The sequence below is a fragment of the Microcaecilia unicolor genome, chromosome 7 (assembly GCF_901765095.1).
Source record: "Microcaecilia unicolor chromosome 7, aMicUni1.1, whole genome shotgun sequence".
NCBI lineage: Eukaryota > Metazoa > Chordata > Amphibia > Gymnophiona > Siphonopidae > Microcaecilia > Microcaecilia unicolor.
This window is the reverse complement of record NC_044037.1, coordinates 308,186,651-308,202,663: the sequence shown is the minus strand read 5'-3', so window position 1 is coordinate 308,202,663 and position 16,013 is coordinate 308,186,651. Positions and strand designations below refer to the sequence as shown.

The 16,013-nt window shown below is 43.5% G+C and overlaps 1 protein-coding gene across 1 annotated transcript in view; it reads left to right on the top strand.

Moving 5' to 3' along the window:
- Positions 1–15,793, top strand: part of DNAJB2 (DnaJ heat shock protein family (Hsp40) member B2) — a 115,264-nt gene extending 99,471 nt beyond the window's left edge. The window contains exons 9-11 of the mRNA XM_030210590.1: positions 5,129–5,347; positions 12,342–12,394; positions 13,525–15,793. Coding sequence (XP_030066450.1) covers positions 5,129–5,347; positions 12,342–12,370 — 248 coding nt within the window. The 3' untranslated portion in view covers positions 12,371–12,394; positions 13,525–15,793. The remainder of the gene's footprint in view (positions 1–5,128; positions 5,348–12,341; positions 12,395–13,524) is intronic.
- Positions 15,794–16,013: the final 220 nt, after the last annotated feature.

Sequence of the window (16,013 nt, the reverse complement as noted above, 5' to 3'; positions counted from 1 at the left end):
GTTGTGCAGGTTTTGAAAGTGATACGTTCCTTAATTGGAAGCTAGTGCAGTTTTTCTCGGAGTGGTTTGGCGCTGTCAGAGCGTGTTTTTCCGTATATAAGTCTTGCTGCTGTGTTTTGGGCAGTCTGAAGTTTCTTTAAAATTTGTTCTCTGCATCCTGCATAGATGCCATTACAGTAATCTGCGTGGTTAGTACCGTTGACTGTACCAGGTTATGATATATTTCTCTCGGGAAGAATGGTTTCACCCGTTTGAGTTTCCACATTGCGAGAAACGTTTTCTTTATGGTGGTTTTCGCTTGGGTCTCTAGTGAAAGGTTTCGGTCGATTGTGACTCCGAGAATTTTCAGGTTGTCTGAGATAGGAAGGGTATGTTCTGGGGTGTTGATATTTGTGGGTTTGTATGTATTATATTGGGATGTGATGATAAGGCAGTGTGTTTTTTCTGTATTAAGTTTTAGTTGGAATGCGTTTGCCCATGAGTTCATGATGCTCAAGCTGAGCTTGATTTTTTTGGTGATTTCTGCCAGATCATGTTTGTAGGGGATGTATAATGTAACGTTATCAGCGTAAATAAATGGGTTAAGGCCTTGGGTGTTAAGGCCTTGGCTAGTGGGACCATCATGAGGTTGAAAAGGATCGATGATAGTGGTGATCCTTGTGGTACTCCACAGTCTGGTGACCAGGGTGGCAATATGTTTGTGCTTGATTTCACTTGGTATGTTCTGGTGGTTAGAAATCCCTTGATCCAATTAAGAATGTTTCCACCAATTCTGAAGTAATCTAGGAGTCTTAGCAATATGTTATGGTTAACCAAGTCGAACGCACTGGACATGTCAAATTGGAGGAGGAGAAAGCTTTTGCCTATTGCTATCTCCCGCTTGAATTTAGTTAGGAGAGTAAGTAGTACTGTTTTGGTGCTGTATTGAGGTCATAATCCTGATTGTGAATCATGTAGTATAGTAAATTTGTTTATGTAGTCATTGAGTTGTATGGTCACCAATCCTTCCATAAGTTTAACTACTAATGGGATAGATGCTACTGGGTGGTAGTTGGTGATATCGTTTGTTTGTTTTTTTTTCTTGTTGTCTTTTGGTATTGGGGTGAGCAGGATGTTACCTTTTTCCTTAGGGAAAATACCCTGCTGAAGCATGAAGTTTAAGTGGGATGTGAGATCTGTTATGAAGCATTGGGGGCAGGTTGTATTAGGTAGCTGGGGCATATGTCCAGTTGACAGTGGCTGCTGGAGTATCTTTTAATCGCATGGGTAACTGTGTCGACGGTGAGGAGAGCGAAGTTTGTCCATAATCGATCCGGCAGGTATTCACCAGAGGTTGGGTCTAGCCCATTAATGAAGTTTTCTATGTTCATGTTATCCAAAGGTATAGTTTTGCGTAGGTTTATAATTTTGTCGTTGAAATATTTAGCCAGGTTTTCTGCAGATGGGATGTCAGTGTTGTTTGTGATGACCGGCGTTGTGTCTAGTAATTTGTTCATAAGATGGTATAATTTCTTCGTATTATTGTAGTCCGGCCCAATTTTAGTTTTGTAGTATGACCTTTTGGTCTGTCTTATTGCATATTTGTATTTCCTTTGTATTTGTTTCCATGCGTTGAGTGTGTGTTCTTTTATTTTTTTCCATGTGCGTTCCAGTTTCCTTGATTGGGTTTTTAATTTTTTCATTTCTTCGTTGAACCACGAGCTTGAGTGGAGGAGCGGCCTAGTGGTTCGTGTAGCGGGTTGCGGACCTGGGGAACTGGTTTCATTCCCACTACTGCTTGATGGGTCAGCAGTGGGTTGAGATCCAGGGGAACCAGTTTCAATTCCCTCTGCAGCTCCATGTGACCCTGGGCAAGTCACTTATCCCTCCATGCCCCAGGTAAAATGTACTACTTAGATTGTGAGCCCACTAGGGATCGATCCAGTACCTGTAAAATGAAAGTGTAAACCACTTAGGTCTAAGTGGTATATAAATACTGAAATGAATGATTGCAGTATTTTGTACAAGTTGCAAACGCCAGCGCCATATGTCCTTGGTGGTTAAGCCTTTGTATAGTCAAATGTACTAAATATCAAGATCAGATTTATGTACGGACAACGAAAAGAACAGATCTTCAGCCTGAAAAAACAGTGGCTAATAAACAAATGAAATCTGAGACCAAAAGTTCAGAGTAGAATCGAGTATAACCCCTAAGTCCTTAACAGAAGGGATACCATGGGGACCTGAGTATTGAGAAAAACAGTTGGGGTGGAAGTGGTGTTGTCTCCACATTTCAATATCATGAGTGTTTTAGATCTATTTGAATTAAGTTTCAGCAAGTGGTTGCTCAACCAGTCAGTGATTCTGGTAAGTTATAAGTTAAGACCAAGAACTTGGTTTAGATCAGAGGGGTGAGAATTTGGATATCATCTGCATATATGAAAGGTGTCAGGTCAAGGGACTGAATGAATGGAAGCAGAGGAGCCAGGAAAATATTTGTGACATCTACACCTGAAAATGCTCCTGCTTGGAGGGTGGGAGGAAGGATATTCAGGGTGGCCAATAAGGAGACAGAACTGGTATCGACAGCCTGATGAGGATATCGGAGTAAAGCCCATCCCATGGGGGCAGGACAAAGTAGTTAATAAAATAGATTGCTTGGAGAAAATTCTGGTCTTTGGTAGCCCCCTCCCCATTCCCCCACCAAGACCCATAGTACCGAAGGGAAAGTCCTGAGAACCAAAACAGGAGAAGTGTGCAAGTGTGGTATTTGGAAGCCTCGGTCGCAGTAGTGTTCCTGACTTGGAAACAAAGTAGGAGTGCCTGGGTATAACCGCCCCAGGTAGGAGAAGTGGGAAGTGGGTGTGCCTCACTTCTGGCGGGACTCACATTGTGCTGGTGAATAGACCCTGGTCCAAGATGGGATAGAGAGTAACTGAGATTATGTGAAGAGGACTGAAAGGATCAGTGTGGATACCGTGTGGTGATGCCTGGCAGCAGATAGAGGAGATTTGATATGTACCTTATTCTGGTTGCAAATAGAGGAAATTTAAGATGGAACTGAACCGTGAGTTTGAAAGGCTTGATATCATGTGGAGACTGTTTTGTGCTGTGCTGACCATCTGCCTACCAGATTAATTCTGGCCTTGACCTGCACCCAGCTCGAGTGAACCAGCCAGTGGGAACTGTGTGTGTGCAGAAGTATTCTGTTTGTATGACCTCTGTCCCGGGTGGAGTGTGGAGCGAAAGCCCCAGGGTGGAGCTGAGCTAGACGTTTGCTCTGGATTACATATTGAAAAGGACAAGGACCAAAATAGATCCCTGATGTACACTGCAAGTGTATGATGTAGGAGTGAAACCATTCAAGTGCAGTATCTGAGAGTCCTGTAACCTTTGGAACAACAGAGAATGGCCAACAAGACCAAACGCGGCAGAAAGAACAAGGGACAGAAGAGATACTTGTTCACCTCTCACACTCTACCATAGTCTTCAGCTGAAGGTGGGAAGCTCAGACTCCATGATCAAATCATGACTGTTGAGAATTTAAACTTTTTTAATGTGAAGTTATATAGTTGCTTATATGGAAAATCAATAAACAAAATTAGAAAAAATAAGTTGGTTTCTTTTGTGTGTTTTTTTTACTTTTTACTTGATTTTGTTTATCCTTATGTGGGCACTCTGTGTTTTCTGCTCCTTACAGTATCAAAATAGTTTTAAAAACGAAGGATTCAGCAGTCAAAGCACTTTATGAGGCTAGTAGCATGTGCCAACAACATAGGTATATTTTTCTAAAAACTTGATAATTAAAGACACAGTGATGATACACCTTTTAAAGTCATTGTGGAATTTTGGATGGGCCAGGAGTGTAGCCTAAAGATGTCCCACAGAGTGTTGATATTCAGCTGCTGTATGTGTAACGTGCTTTCAACTGTGAACATAGCTATAAAGTTGTGTTGGAATGTTCTTTGTTCACAGCTCAGCATGTTGCTTGGTTGGAAATCTGCATAAATTTACAATTTATTTATTTGTTGCATTTGTATCCCACATTTTCCCACCTTTTTGCAGGCTCAATGTGGCTTACATATTACCGTTAACGGCGTTAGCCGATTCCGGTCTGAACAAGTACATGGTTTGGATTAAGAATAAACAGGCCAATATTCAAAAGCACGTATCTGGATAAGTGTTACTAACCGGGCTGTTCTGGACTGTGCCTCTGCTCTCGGCAAATATTGCCAGGCAGAGTGTGGCAGTCTATCTGGATAGCTTGTCTGGAAGGCTTAAGTTGTCCGGATAGTGGCAAATGAATAAGTCCAGTTGTTCAACATAACCCATTATCCAAATAGTGCTGCTTTTGAGTACTGCAGCCAGCATTTTAAAATAGCAGCGAAATATTGACCAGAAAGTGGCACCTGGCAGAATGTCGCTCCCAAAACTTTTGACATTCTGTATTTTATGAACAAAAGCTGCGGCCTAACTTCAGCATCTTGCTCTCTTGCTTCTGCCTCCCTCTGCCCTTCACACCCTTTGCTTTAATGGCATTGTTCAGTTACAAATTTTGACACTGTACAAAATGATCTATAAAGTCATCCTCCGGAAATTTTTATGCAAACACATTAAAAATAGAAGAAACACATCTTTACAGGAAGTGGTAGAGTTTAAACATATGGTTGGTGTTTCAGGGACTCTAGCAGCTTGGAATAGAAGCCAGACTGTGTGACTGACCCACAGGTTCTGTCAGCCGAGGCTGGAGCCCAAACTCCCTATTCATGTCCCAAGGATTCACTTTTCTAAGAATGTAGCCCATGCCTCCCGTTGTCTGGGGGAATCTACTAGCTAAGGATAGAAGATAGCCTTTCTCTTTTACTTTGTCAGGGACTCTTAAATAGTGGGACAAAAATTATGCTGCTTTTTATTGTCAGGGGCTCTACCAGCTGCAGATAAATTTGTGCTCCCTTGCTTGTTATCCATGAAATTGTGCTTGGTAGGTGCTGGACCCATTATTTTCTTGATCTGCTTTGTAGGTTGTCTCAGGAGCTTTTCCATTGGAGTATTGTATGCAGGCTTTTTGGTTAACTTCCATGCTTGTCTATTGAGCACCAGAATTGTGTGCAAATTGACCTTTCTTACTATTGATTATTATTGTTTGTAGGTGTGGAAGATGAATTGGCACTTGGGATGGAACTGAGCCGACGAGAGCAGCTGTCCATGCAGAACAGTTCTTCCCATTCCACCCCTTTGCAGCGCTCCCAGAGTGCTACACCTACATACTACTTTGTGGACAGTGATGATGAGGATGACGAGGATCTCCAGCTTGCCATGGCTTACAGTATGTCTCAGATGGAAGCTGAAGAACAACAACACAGAACAGGTGTGCATGGAATTAGCTCAAAGAGAAGTAGAGAGGGAAAGAAGCCTGTTCCCCAGGCAGAGAGCAGGAAGCCTGTTCCCCAGGCAGAGAGCAGGAAGCCTGTTCCCCAGGCAGAGAGCAGGAAGCCTGTTCCCCAGGCAGAGAGCAGGAAGCCTGTTCCCCAGGCAGAGAGCAGGAAGCCTGTTCCCCAGGCAGAGAGCAGGAAGACTGTTCCCCAGGCAGAAAGCAGGAAGGCTGAAAGGAGGGTGCTGGAGCCTAGAGAGAAAGTGGGTATTCCCACAGTACAGAAGAGGGAAATGGAGAAAATACAGAAACCAGAAGAAGGGCAGAATGAGAAGCAGGGGAAAAGTGGCTCACATGTGAATGAGAAAAATGGTACCAAAGCTACAGAGAAACAACAGAGTACAGAGGAAGGACAACATAAGCAGGGAGTGACTGACACATGTCCTGATGCAAGAAATAATACTCATGCCACGGAGGAGCTACAGAATGAGACGAGAAGGCAGAATATGCCTCAAGGAGGGACTGGCCCAGCTCCCCCTGAACAAAATAGTGCCCAGGCTAAAAAGGAGCATCCAATTGAGAGAGCAGAGGTGAAGGAACCGAGGGTCAGCTGTTTCCTCTGCTGATCGTAGACACCATAAAGGCCCTTCCATGCCAAGCTGAAGAGAGAATCCCCTTTGCTTCATGATGCTTTGTCAGAACTTCCCAAAAGAAATAACCACTGGAAGAGGGAACCTGGTTCTAATGGGGAGGGGGCGAAATTATACACAGGAAATTGTGTGTACACTTCTGTTCCCTCCCTGGGGGTATCAGGTGGCTCTTCCAAAAAGATAGACCTAAGTGGACATTCCATTAGGAAAGCAGCACCATTTTCAGATACAGAGCTGTGCATAAGGGTTGAAAGCACTCTGTCTTTGGAGTGTAACAAAGCTTAGCCTGCCAGTATTGGTGCCAGCCTTGGTTTTTCTGCATGTGAGCACATTTCAAATTAGTGTTTTTCCTGTCACATGAACACGCTTTAATATTGGGTATCCTGGTGTCACATGCTGATGGGACCCATTTTTTAGTGCCTGCTGCTATTTCTTGTTGTGTGCCTGTGTGTGACGACTTGATTACAGAATGACATGTTAGATTGAAAGAAAACCCGAAAGCTATTAAGCCCAACTTTATTACTATCACTATACAGTGGGGGAAATAAGTATTTGATCCCTTGCTGATTTTGTAAGTTTGCCCACTGACAAAGACATGAGCAGCCCATAATTGAAGGGTAGGTTATTGGTAACAGTGAGAGATAGCACATCACAAATTAAATCCGGAAAATCACATTGTGGAAAGTATATGAATTTATTTGCATTCTGCAGAGGGAAATAAGTATTTAATCCCTCTGGCAAACAAGACCTAATACTTGGTGGCAAAACCCTTGTTGGCAAGCACAGCGGTCAGACGTCTTCTGTAGTTGATGATGAGGTTTGCACACATGTCAGGAGGAATTTTGGTCCACTCCTCTTTGCAGATCATCTCTAAATCATTAAGAGTTCTGGGCTGTCGCTTGGCAACTCGCAGCTTCAGCTCCCTCCATAAGTTTTCAATGGGATTAAGGTCTGGTGACTGGCTAGGCCACTCCATGACCCTAATGTGCTTCTTCCTGAGCCACTCCTTTGTTGCCTTGGCTGTATGTTTTGGGTCATTGTCGTGCTGGAAGACCCAGCCACGACCCATTTTTAAGGCCCTGGCGGAGGGAAGGAGGTTGTCACTCATAATTGTACGGTACATGGCCCCATCCATTCTCCCATTGATGCGGTGAAGTAGTCCTGTGCCCTTAGCAGAGAAACACCCCCAAAACATAACATTTCCACCTCCATGCTTGACAGTGGGGACGGTGTTCTTTGGGTCATAGGCAGCATTTCTCTTCCTCCAAACACGGCGAGTTGAGTTCATGCCAAAGAGCTCAATTTTTGTCTCATCTGACCACAGCACCTTCTCCCAATCACTCTCGGCATCATCCAGGTGTTCACTGGCAAACTTCAGACGGGCCGTCACATGTGCCTTCCGGAGCAGGGGGACCTTGCGGGCACTGCAGGATTGCAATCCGTTATGTCGTAATGTGTTACCAATGGTTTTCGTGGTGACAGTGGTCCCAGCTGCCTTGAGATCATTGACAAGTTCCCCCCTTGTAGTTGTAGGCTGATTTCTAACCTTCCTCATGATCAAGGATACCCCACGAGGTGAGATTTTGCGTGGAGCCCCAGATCTTTGTCGATTGACAGTCATTTTGTACTTCTTCCATTTTCTTACTATGGCACCAACAGTTGTCTCCTTCTCGCCCAGCATCTTACTGATGGTTTTGTAGCCCATTCCAGCCTTGTGCAGGTGTATGATCTTGTCCCTGACATCCTTAGACAGCTCCTTGCTCTTGGCCATTTTGTAGAGGTTAGAGTCTGACTGATTCACTGAGTCTGTGGACAGGTGTCTTTCATACAGGTGACCATTGCCGACAGCTGTCTGTCATGCAGGTAACGAGTTGATTTGGAGCATCTACCTGGTCTGTAGGGGCCAGATCTCTTACTGGTTGGTGGGGGATCAAATACTTATTTCCCTCTGCAGAATGCAAATAAATTCATATACTTTCCACAATGTGATTTTCCGGATTTAATTTGTGATGTGCTATCTCTCACTGTTACCAATAACCTACCCTTCAATTATGGGCTGCTCATGTCTTTGTCAGTGGGCAAACTTACAAAATCAGCAAGGGATCAAATACTTATTTCCCCCACTGTATATTGTTGAATTCCTCTTGGCAATTCCTCCATGCAGCAGAATATTCCTTAATTGCAGCAGCCTGAGCAAGACTTTTGTTGCTCCTAGAGTGCTGAAATAATTTGCCCTGTGACCTGAGAGGTTGTCCCCATTTGTTGGCCTGGGATAAAAGGATCTCCAGTAATATTCCCAAGGAGCCTCTTTGTCTTTTTGGCTGAAATCCACATTTAAGGTCAGAGCCAACAACAGACAATGATTCCATTTGTCCTTTGGGTGGGATTCAGACCTATACACTTGTGTGTGTGTGTGTGTGTGTGGGGGGGGGGGGGGGGGTTGGAAAATATGATCATTGCTAAAACAGAGGAATTACACTTCTGTGGGAAACAATGAAGAAAATATATTGATATAGTGATTCAAGGGTAATTTTTTCCACCTCCCAATTATGTTACATAAGTACATAAGAAATGCCATACTGGGAAAAGACTAAAGGTCCATCGAGCCCAGCATCCTGTCCCTGACAGCAGCCAATCCAGGTCAAGGGCACCTGGCAAGCTACCCAAACGTACAAACATTGTATACAAGTTATTTCCGAAATTGTAGATTTTTCCCATTTAGTTGCAGTCTATGGACTTGTCCTTTAGGAAACCGTCCAACCCCTTTTTAAACTCTGCTAAGCTAACTGTTTTCACCACATTCTCTGGCAACGAATTCCAGAGTTCAATTATGCGTTGGGTGAAGAAAGCTTTTGAAGAAAGCTTTTCTCTATTTGTTTTAAATATACTACACTGTAGTTTCATCGCATGCCCCCTAGTCCTAGTATTTTTGGAAAGCGTGAACAGACGCTTCACATCCACCTGTTCCACTCCACTCATTATTTTATATACCTCTATCATGTCTCCCCTCAGCCATCTCTTCTCCAAGCTGTAAAGCCCTAGCCTCCTTAGTCTTTCCTCTTAGGGAAGTCGTCCCATCCCCGCCATCATTTTTGTCGCCCTTCGCTGCACCTTTTCCAGTTCTACTATATCTTTCTTGAGATGCGGCGACCAGAATTGAACACAATACTTATGGTGTGGTCGCACCATGGAGCGATACAATGGCATTATAACATCCTCACATCTGTTCTCCATACCTTTCCTAATAATACCCAACATTCTATTCGCTTTCCTAGCCGCAGCAGCACACTGAGCAGAAGGTTTCAGTGTATTATCAATGATGACACCCAGATCCCTTTCTTGGTCCGTAACTCCTAACGTGGAACCTTGCATGACATAGCTATAATTCGGGTTATTTTTTCCCCACATGCATCACCTTGCACTTGTTCACATTAAACGTCATCTGCCATTTAGCCGCCCAGTCTCCCAGTCTCGTAAGGTCCTTCTGTAATTTTGCACAATCCTGTCACGAGTTAACGACTTTGAATAACTTTGTATCATCAGCAAATTTAATTACCTCGCTGGTTACTCCCATCTCTGAATCATTTATAAATATATTAAAAAGCAGCGGTCCTAGCACTGACCACTGAGGAACCCCACTAACTACCATTCTCCATTCTGAATACTGCCCATTTAACCCCACTCTCTGTTTCCTATCCTTCAACAAGCTTTTAATCCACAATAGGACATTTCCTCCTATCCCATGACCCTCCAATATCCTCTGTAGCCTTACATGAGGTACCTTATCAAACGCCTTTTGAAAATCCAGATACACAATATGAACCGGCTCCCCTTTGTCCACATGTTTGTTTACTCCTTCAAAGAATTGAAGTAAATTGGTCAGGCAAGATTTCCCCACATTAAAACCGTGCTGACTTGGTCTCAGTAATCCATGTCCTTGGATGTGCTCTGTAATTTTGTTTTTAATAATAGCCTCTACCATTTTCCCCGGCACCGTCAGACTCACCGGTCTATAATTTCCCGGATCTTCCCTGGAACCTTTTTTAAAAATCGGCGTTACATTGGCCATCCTCCAATCTTCCGGTACCACGCCCGATTTTAAGGATACATTGCATATCACTAACAGAAGCTCCGCAACCTCATTTTTCAGTTCTATCAGTACTCTTGGATGTATACCATCCGGTCCAGGAGATTTGCTACTCTTCAGTTTGCTGAACTGCCCCATTACGTCCTCCAGGTTTACTGTGAATTCAGTAAGTTTCTCTGACTCGACCGCTTGAAATACCATTTCCGACACCGGTATCCCACGCAAATCTTCCTCGGTGAAGATTGAAGCAAAGAATTCATTCAATCTCTCCGCTACGTCTTTGTCATCCTTGATCGCCCCTTTTACCCCTCAGTCGTCCAGCGGCCCAACCGATTCTCTTGCCGGCTTCATGCTTTTAATATACCGAAAAAATGTTTTACTATGTTTTTTTTGCCTCTAATTCAATCTTTTTTTTCGTAATCCCTCTTGGCCTTCTTTATCTGCGCCTTGCATTTGCTTTGACACTCCTTATGTTGCTTCTTGTTATTTTCAGACGGTTCCTTCTTCCATTTTCTGAAGGCATTCCTTTTAGCCCTAATAGCTTCCTTCACCTCACTTTTCAACCACGCCGGCTGTCTTTTGGACTTCCGTCTTTCTTTTCTAATTAGTGGAATATGTTTGCCTCCAGGATGGTATTTTTGAACAGCGTCCACGCCTGTTGTACAGTTTTTACCCTCTCAGTTGCCCCTCTAAGTTTTTTTTTTTTTTTTTACCGTTCTTCTCATTTTATCATAGTCTCCTTTTTTAAAGTTAAACGCTAACGTATTTGACTTCCTATGTATAGTTACTTCAAGGTTTATATCAAAACTGATCATGTTATGATCAGTGTTATCAAGCGGCCCCAGTACCATAACGTCCCTCACCAGATCATGCGCTCCACTAAGGACCAAGTCTAGAATTTTTCCTTCTCTCGTCGGCTCCTGTTGTGACTTAGCCCCAGTTTGGACAATTTTAGTGACTGCTTTTTGTAAGTTTTCTAGATTTAATATGATGATAGAGAGCTGCCTAGCTGTAGACTTCACTTTGTATGTTTCTAAACATACCATGCTGGACCACGCTAACAAGCATGTCCCTGTTCTGTGCCCATTTGCTCTTATCTGCACTGGCACGCTTTTCATTTTCCCCAGTTTGTCACAAGTCTCCAAATAACTGCAAGTCCAGGTTGGCATAAATAGCAGTATTGATAGTTAAAATTCTGAACTAATAGCAATGAAATGCAGAGTGCAGTATGATTGTCAGCTCTTGATAGACTGATTTTCCAAGCCCTAATGGAAAGGGGCTAAGCTGACATGCAGCTCATAGACCAGCGTCACGAAGACAGCAGGAGACCGTATTAAATGGTAGTGGTCTAAACCTCTTGGCACATAGGTATTTTCATAAAGAATTGTTCTTCCTGTAAATTAGCAGGCTTTTCCTCCACCTTTTCTTTGGAGGAAGCTAGCTAGTGGCCCATGTTGACCATTTTCTGCCTGGAGCCTCCGTGGCCTAAAATGTGAGGGCTGGTAGGGATGTGGACATCCTTGTGAAGTTGGAGTCTAGTGTCCTTCTTTGTACAGAGGCTGAAATGTCACAGCTTGCTTTCTACCTTTTAATTTATACATTTTTATGAGGACAGATAAGATACACTTTCTCCTCCTGCTTAGGCAGTCCATCTGTGCCCAAGGAGCGTAGTAGAGCATGCTTCTCAAGCCTGTCCTAGGGTAAACTACCCCTCCTCCCTTGCCATATCTGGCTTGAATATGCAGGAGAAATTTGCATACACTGGAAATAAATCTCATGCACATTCCCTGCAGCTAACATGAAAACTAATTGGCTGGGGGGAGGGAGGTTTGAGTACTACCAATTTGGGGAACTAACAAGGATGTTGTGAACTAATTTTGCACTTTGTAGGGCATATCCCTCTGAACTGTGCTTTAAGTGCAGTTACTGATTTGAGACTATTCTTGCTTTCCTGGTTCTGCCCCTTTCCCTGGAGACCTGTACTGAGGTGAGGGCCTTGAAAGCTCAGTTCTTTAGGTACCGTTAATGCATCTCCCAGTCTGAAATCTCTTGCTTGGAAGCTTCTTCCTTACTGCATGCAGTTCTGTTTTTTTGCAGAGGTTGCAGCCTATGTTCAGGTCCCAGGGTATGAGTGTGGTTGGTTTGTTTCGTGTTTACTAGCTTGGGCATGTGGAAATAAATTGGTGGAACTATTTGGTTATCTGGGACTCTCATAATCGCTTTACTTCCCCTCTCCTGCTTTCTTTTGTTCTAGACCCTGATTTCCAGGCCTATTCAGGCTGATTACGCCCAAAACCCTTTTTCCAGGTAATGTTTTGTCTCTTTAATTTGCTGATAGGCTGTGACATCATAAGATGGTGGTGCAAGGCAAAGCATTAGAAAAGAGCTGAAATCACTACTGGTCCTCCTCATTGTGTGTGTGAATGTATAGTGTGCAGGGCAGGGTTATTCCTGCCAGAGAAATCCTTTCCTCCAAACTGCTCATGAGCATATTGCAAGAAGTTATGTAGAACTTGCTTGGCATATGTAGTTTTTCAGGAAGATTGTGCCCCTGCTTTCTCTGTGCAGGAATGACTCGGTTGTCTGTTTTGCAATCTGCCATCTGAGGTGAGGGCTGAGATTCCACCCGAGATGAGGGCTGAGATGGCGCACTCCCCACCCCCGGCCGTGGTCTGCCATCTCCCCCCCTTCCTTCTTGAACCCCCTTCCCCGAGCCTATCTTTGTTTTCCAAAAGACGGCAGTGGCGAATTCCATAGGCTACCCTCTTCTCTCTAAAGCAGTGTCGCAGCAGGGCAACCAATGGGAATCGCTGCCGCCGCCTTTTAATAAAAGTAGGCGCGGAGAAGGGGGGAGATGCCAGACGGCGGCTGGTGTGGGGGGATGTGACGCTTCCTGAAGAGTGCCGCCTGAGGCCCCCACCTCAGTTGGCCTTAATGGTAGGGCTGCCACTGAAAAGTAGATTGTATTCAGACTACTGGAAAGCCTTCTTGAAGTGTGCCTCTGTGTTGGCAATTGGAGGTGAATAACAAGCTGAGGCCTGCTTTATTAAGAAGGCAATGTTTCACTTAAAAAGGGCAAGGAGGCAAGAATAGAGGGAGGGAAGGAAGTGGCATGCAAAGCTAGAAGTATGAATTTGTTCAGGAAGGGCTGTCTGGAAAACTGGACTTGAGGACGAGAATTGGGTGATTGGGGGGAAGTTAATGCAGTGCATAGGGCAATATAGCAGACAGGTGATAGAAGAATGGTTTAGTTGGTGGCTATTCTTATGTAAGTTGGTTCATGTAAATCCCATGAAGGGGAAGAGCTGAGGCATTGCTGTGCATTATTGTCCTGGTTGCATTAAGATGTCATCACTGTGTTCTGTGCATTGTCATGATCACATTTTTCTCCAGGCTACTCACTCATTTTCTGTGTGGTTATTTGCTTTTCTCACCAGGAGTGGGCTTACTGTGGAAGACTGACTGCTTTGCAATAAAACAGCTTAGGGGAGGCTGTGCTAACACCCAGGGCATCACTTCCAGGCTCCTCCCCCTTTTTTTCTCTTTAATTTTGGTACTTTGGACAAGCACTTTACTTCTCTCTCTCACAAAGGATATGGTAATATTCTGCCTGCTGGAACAGATCGAAACCATGCATGCCAATCTTGCAATCTGAAACACAGCCAAGGGAGCCCCAGGGAGCAGTGTGGTTCCCAACAGGAATGGACTTCAATCCTTTGAACTCTGGACAGCGGTTCTCTGCTGTTGCTGGACATTCACTGTGGCTGTGGTGGAAGGATGTATTCAGTGTTTATGAAGAGCCTGTGTTCTGGTTGCTTCAGGGCTGGAGATTTCTGGGAGAGGATAGGTGGAGTGGGGTTGAAGACGCATGTGGATGGTTGGATAAATGGGCTTTTACCAAAGTGTGTGTGAAAATGAACTGTTAAGAGCCGAATCATTGAATCCTCAGTGGGGATAGAGAATTCATGGTGCATTATTTATTCTTTGCCAGCCACCCCCCCCCCCCCCAAAAAAAAGGAAAAGAGTGGAATTTGTATAGGCACTATCTCTTTGAGTTTGCTCTTGTCTCACACTAATATTACGGCATACTTGTAGGTATTCAGAGCTGAAAACTGTCTCTCACACAGATGGGCCTGACATAGCTTTTCTGCTCTCTTCCTCCAAGAACTGGTTCTAGCTCAGAGTGTGGCAAAGCTGGACTCGGGCCTTGGTATGACTGAACCTTGGACATTGTTTTAGTTTGCTTTCTTTAACTGTACAATGTTAAAAGTGGCTCTTGACTGGCTAAAGTGGAATTGAAGCTGTGTGGATCTTCAGGCCTGTAGTAGAACGGGCTTGGTAGGTGGGGGAGGAGGACTATGTGTTCAGGGTGGGGGCAACATTTGGTTCTGGCTTGCTGTCTCAGAGTTTTGGTTCAGCAGTCTTTGTGTTTCTGTGATCATGTTTTAATTGAAGACTAAAATCATCCAGAGAAGTGGCCTTAGATTCCACATATCCATGTGCTTCATAATGCAGAGCGTGCGAGGGAAGCATACATGCGCTGCTACAGTGGGAGCATGGGTCACTGATTGACGCTTTGGGATGTGGATATCAATGCTTGAAGCCTGAAGAAATGCCCTGCTCTAATTACAACACCCTTGTATCTAAACTTGAATTTTATTATTCAAAAAAAATAGAAACTTAAATGCGTGTGTGCTATATACTAACCTCTACCTAGTAAGAAATGAACCAAAGTCAGCACATACTGCTGCTGTCAAATGGTAATACGTATGATTCAGTTTGTCAAGGTTAGTTTATCACTAAAAAATCAATAAATAGTGGTCACTTCAAACGCACTTGTCTGTTCAGGGAATATTTCTCAAACACTCCTTAATATTTCTTTATTTTTAAATCTATTAATGGAAGGAAAAGAGCCTCAGTTGTTGCTGAAACCTCAACGGCATTCATAGGAACTGCATGTTATAACGTTCTCTGCTCAGCTATATTCAATCATCAGCTCAAAAAACCTCCATATCAGTTATATAAATTATTTTCTTTTTTATTTGGTTTATCCAAAATTTAAATTTCTCATTTTCTGAACAGATCTGATCCAATTGAAAAGCCTTATATTTTTTCAATCATTGGGCGTGAGAGATACTTATCTTTTAATTGGACAATCCCAGCGGGCGCCTGTTTCACTACCGCTTCTTCAGGGGTGGTCCTCTGTCTCATTCTCTAAAACACAAAGAAAATATAGAATCAGTCCACTCAAAAGTACTCTTATATTGGATTAAAATATCGGGCATATGTATTCATCAGCAACTAGGCTGTCTACTCATGTTGCTCTGCAGAAATCAAAAAATGGCACTGGGTTTATCACAACGCTAGCACCTATGCAGCAGCAGATTATCTATTTAAAGAAATTCTGACCATTCCACCATGTTATTTAGACCCTGAGGATCCAATGTGTTCAAATAGTATATCCAATGTTGTTCTCGTGTCAGTCTTTTATCCACATGGCCTCCTTTGATGCTGGGTAATAACTGGTCTATGAATAATGCAGGTAAAGTCATCGAACAAGTATTTTGCAGCTTTACAATGGGATACCAAAGGGGCTGTCTCCTTTTGGTGTAAGATATATTCATTCATTCTGATGTGTGCTTGAACGTATTGTAGATTTTGCCACAAGGAAACTGTAGTGTATAAACCACATGACTTGATTTACAATTTGTTTGATGTTTCAGTTGATATATTTTACTATCAATGGGGTTGATAAACTCCAGGTAACACTATTCAATCGGGGAACTCCTGCTTGAGTAAATAACATCAACAACAAAAATACAAGCGGGTTTACAAAACAGGTACACTGCTTAAGTGAGAAATGGAGACAAAGGCGAAAAGGACCTCAGATAAGTGACATACAGCGATCACGCTGAAATATTTATGC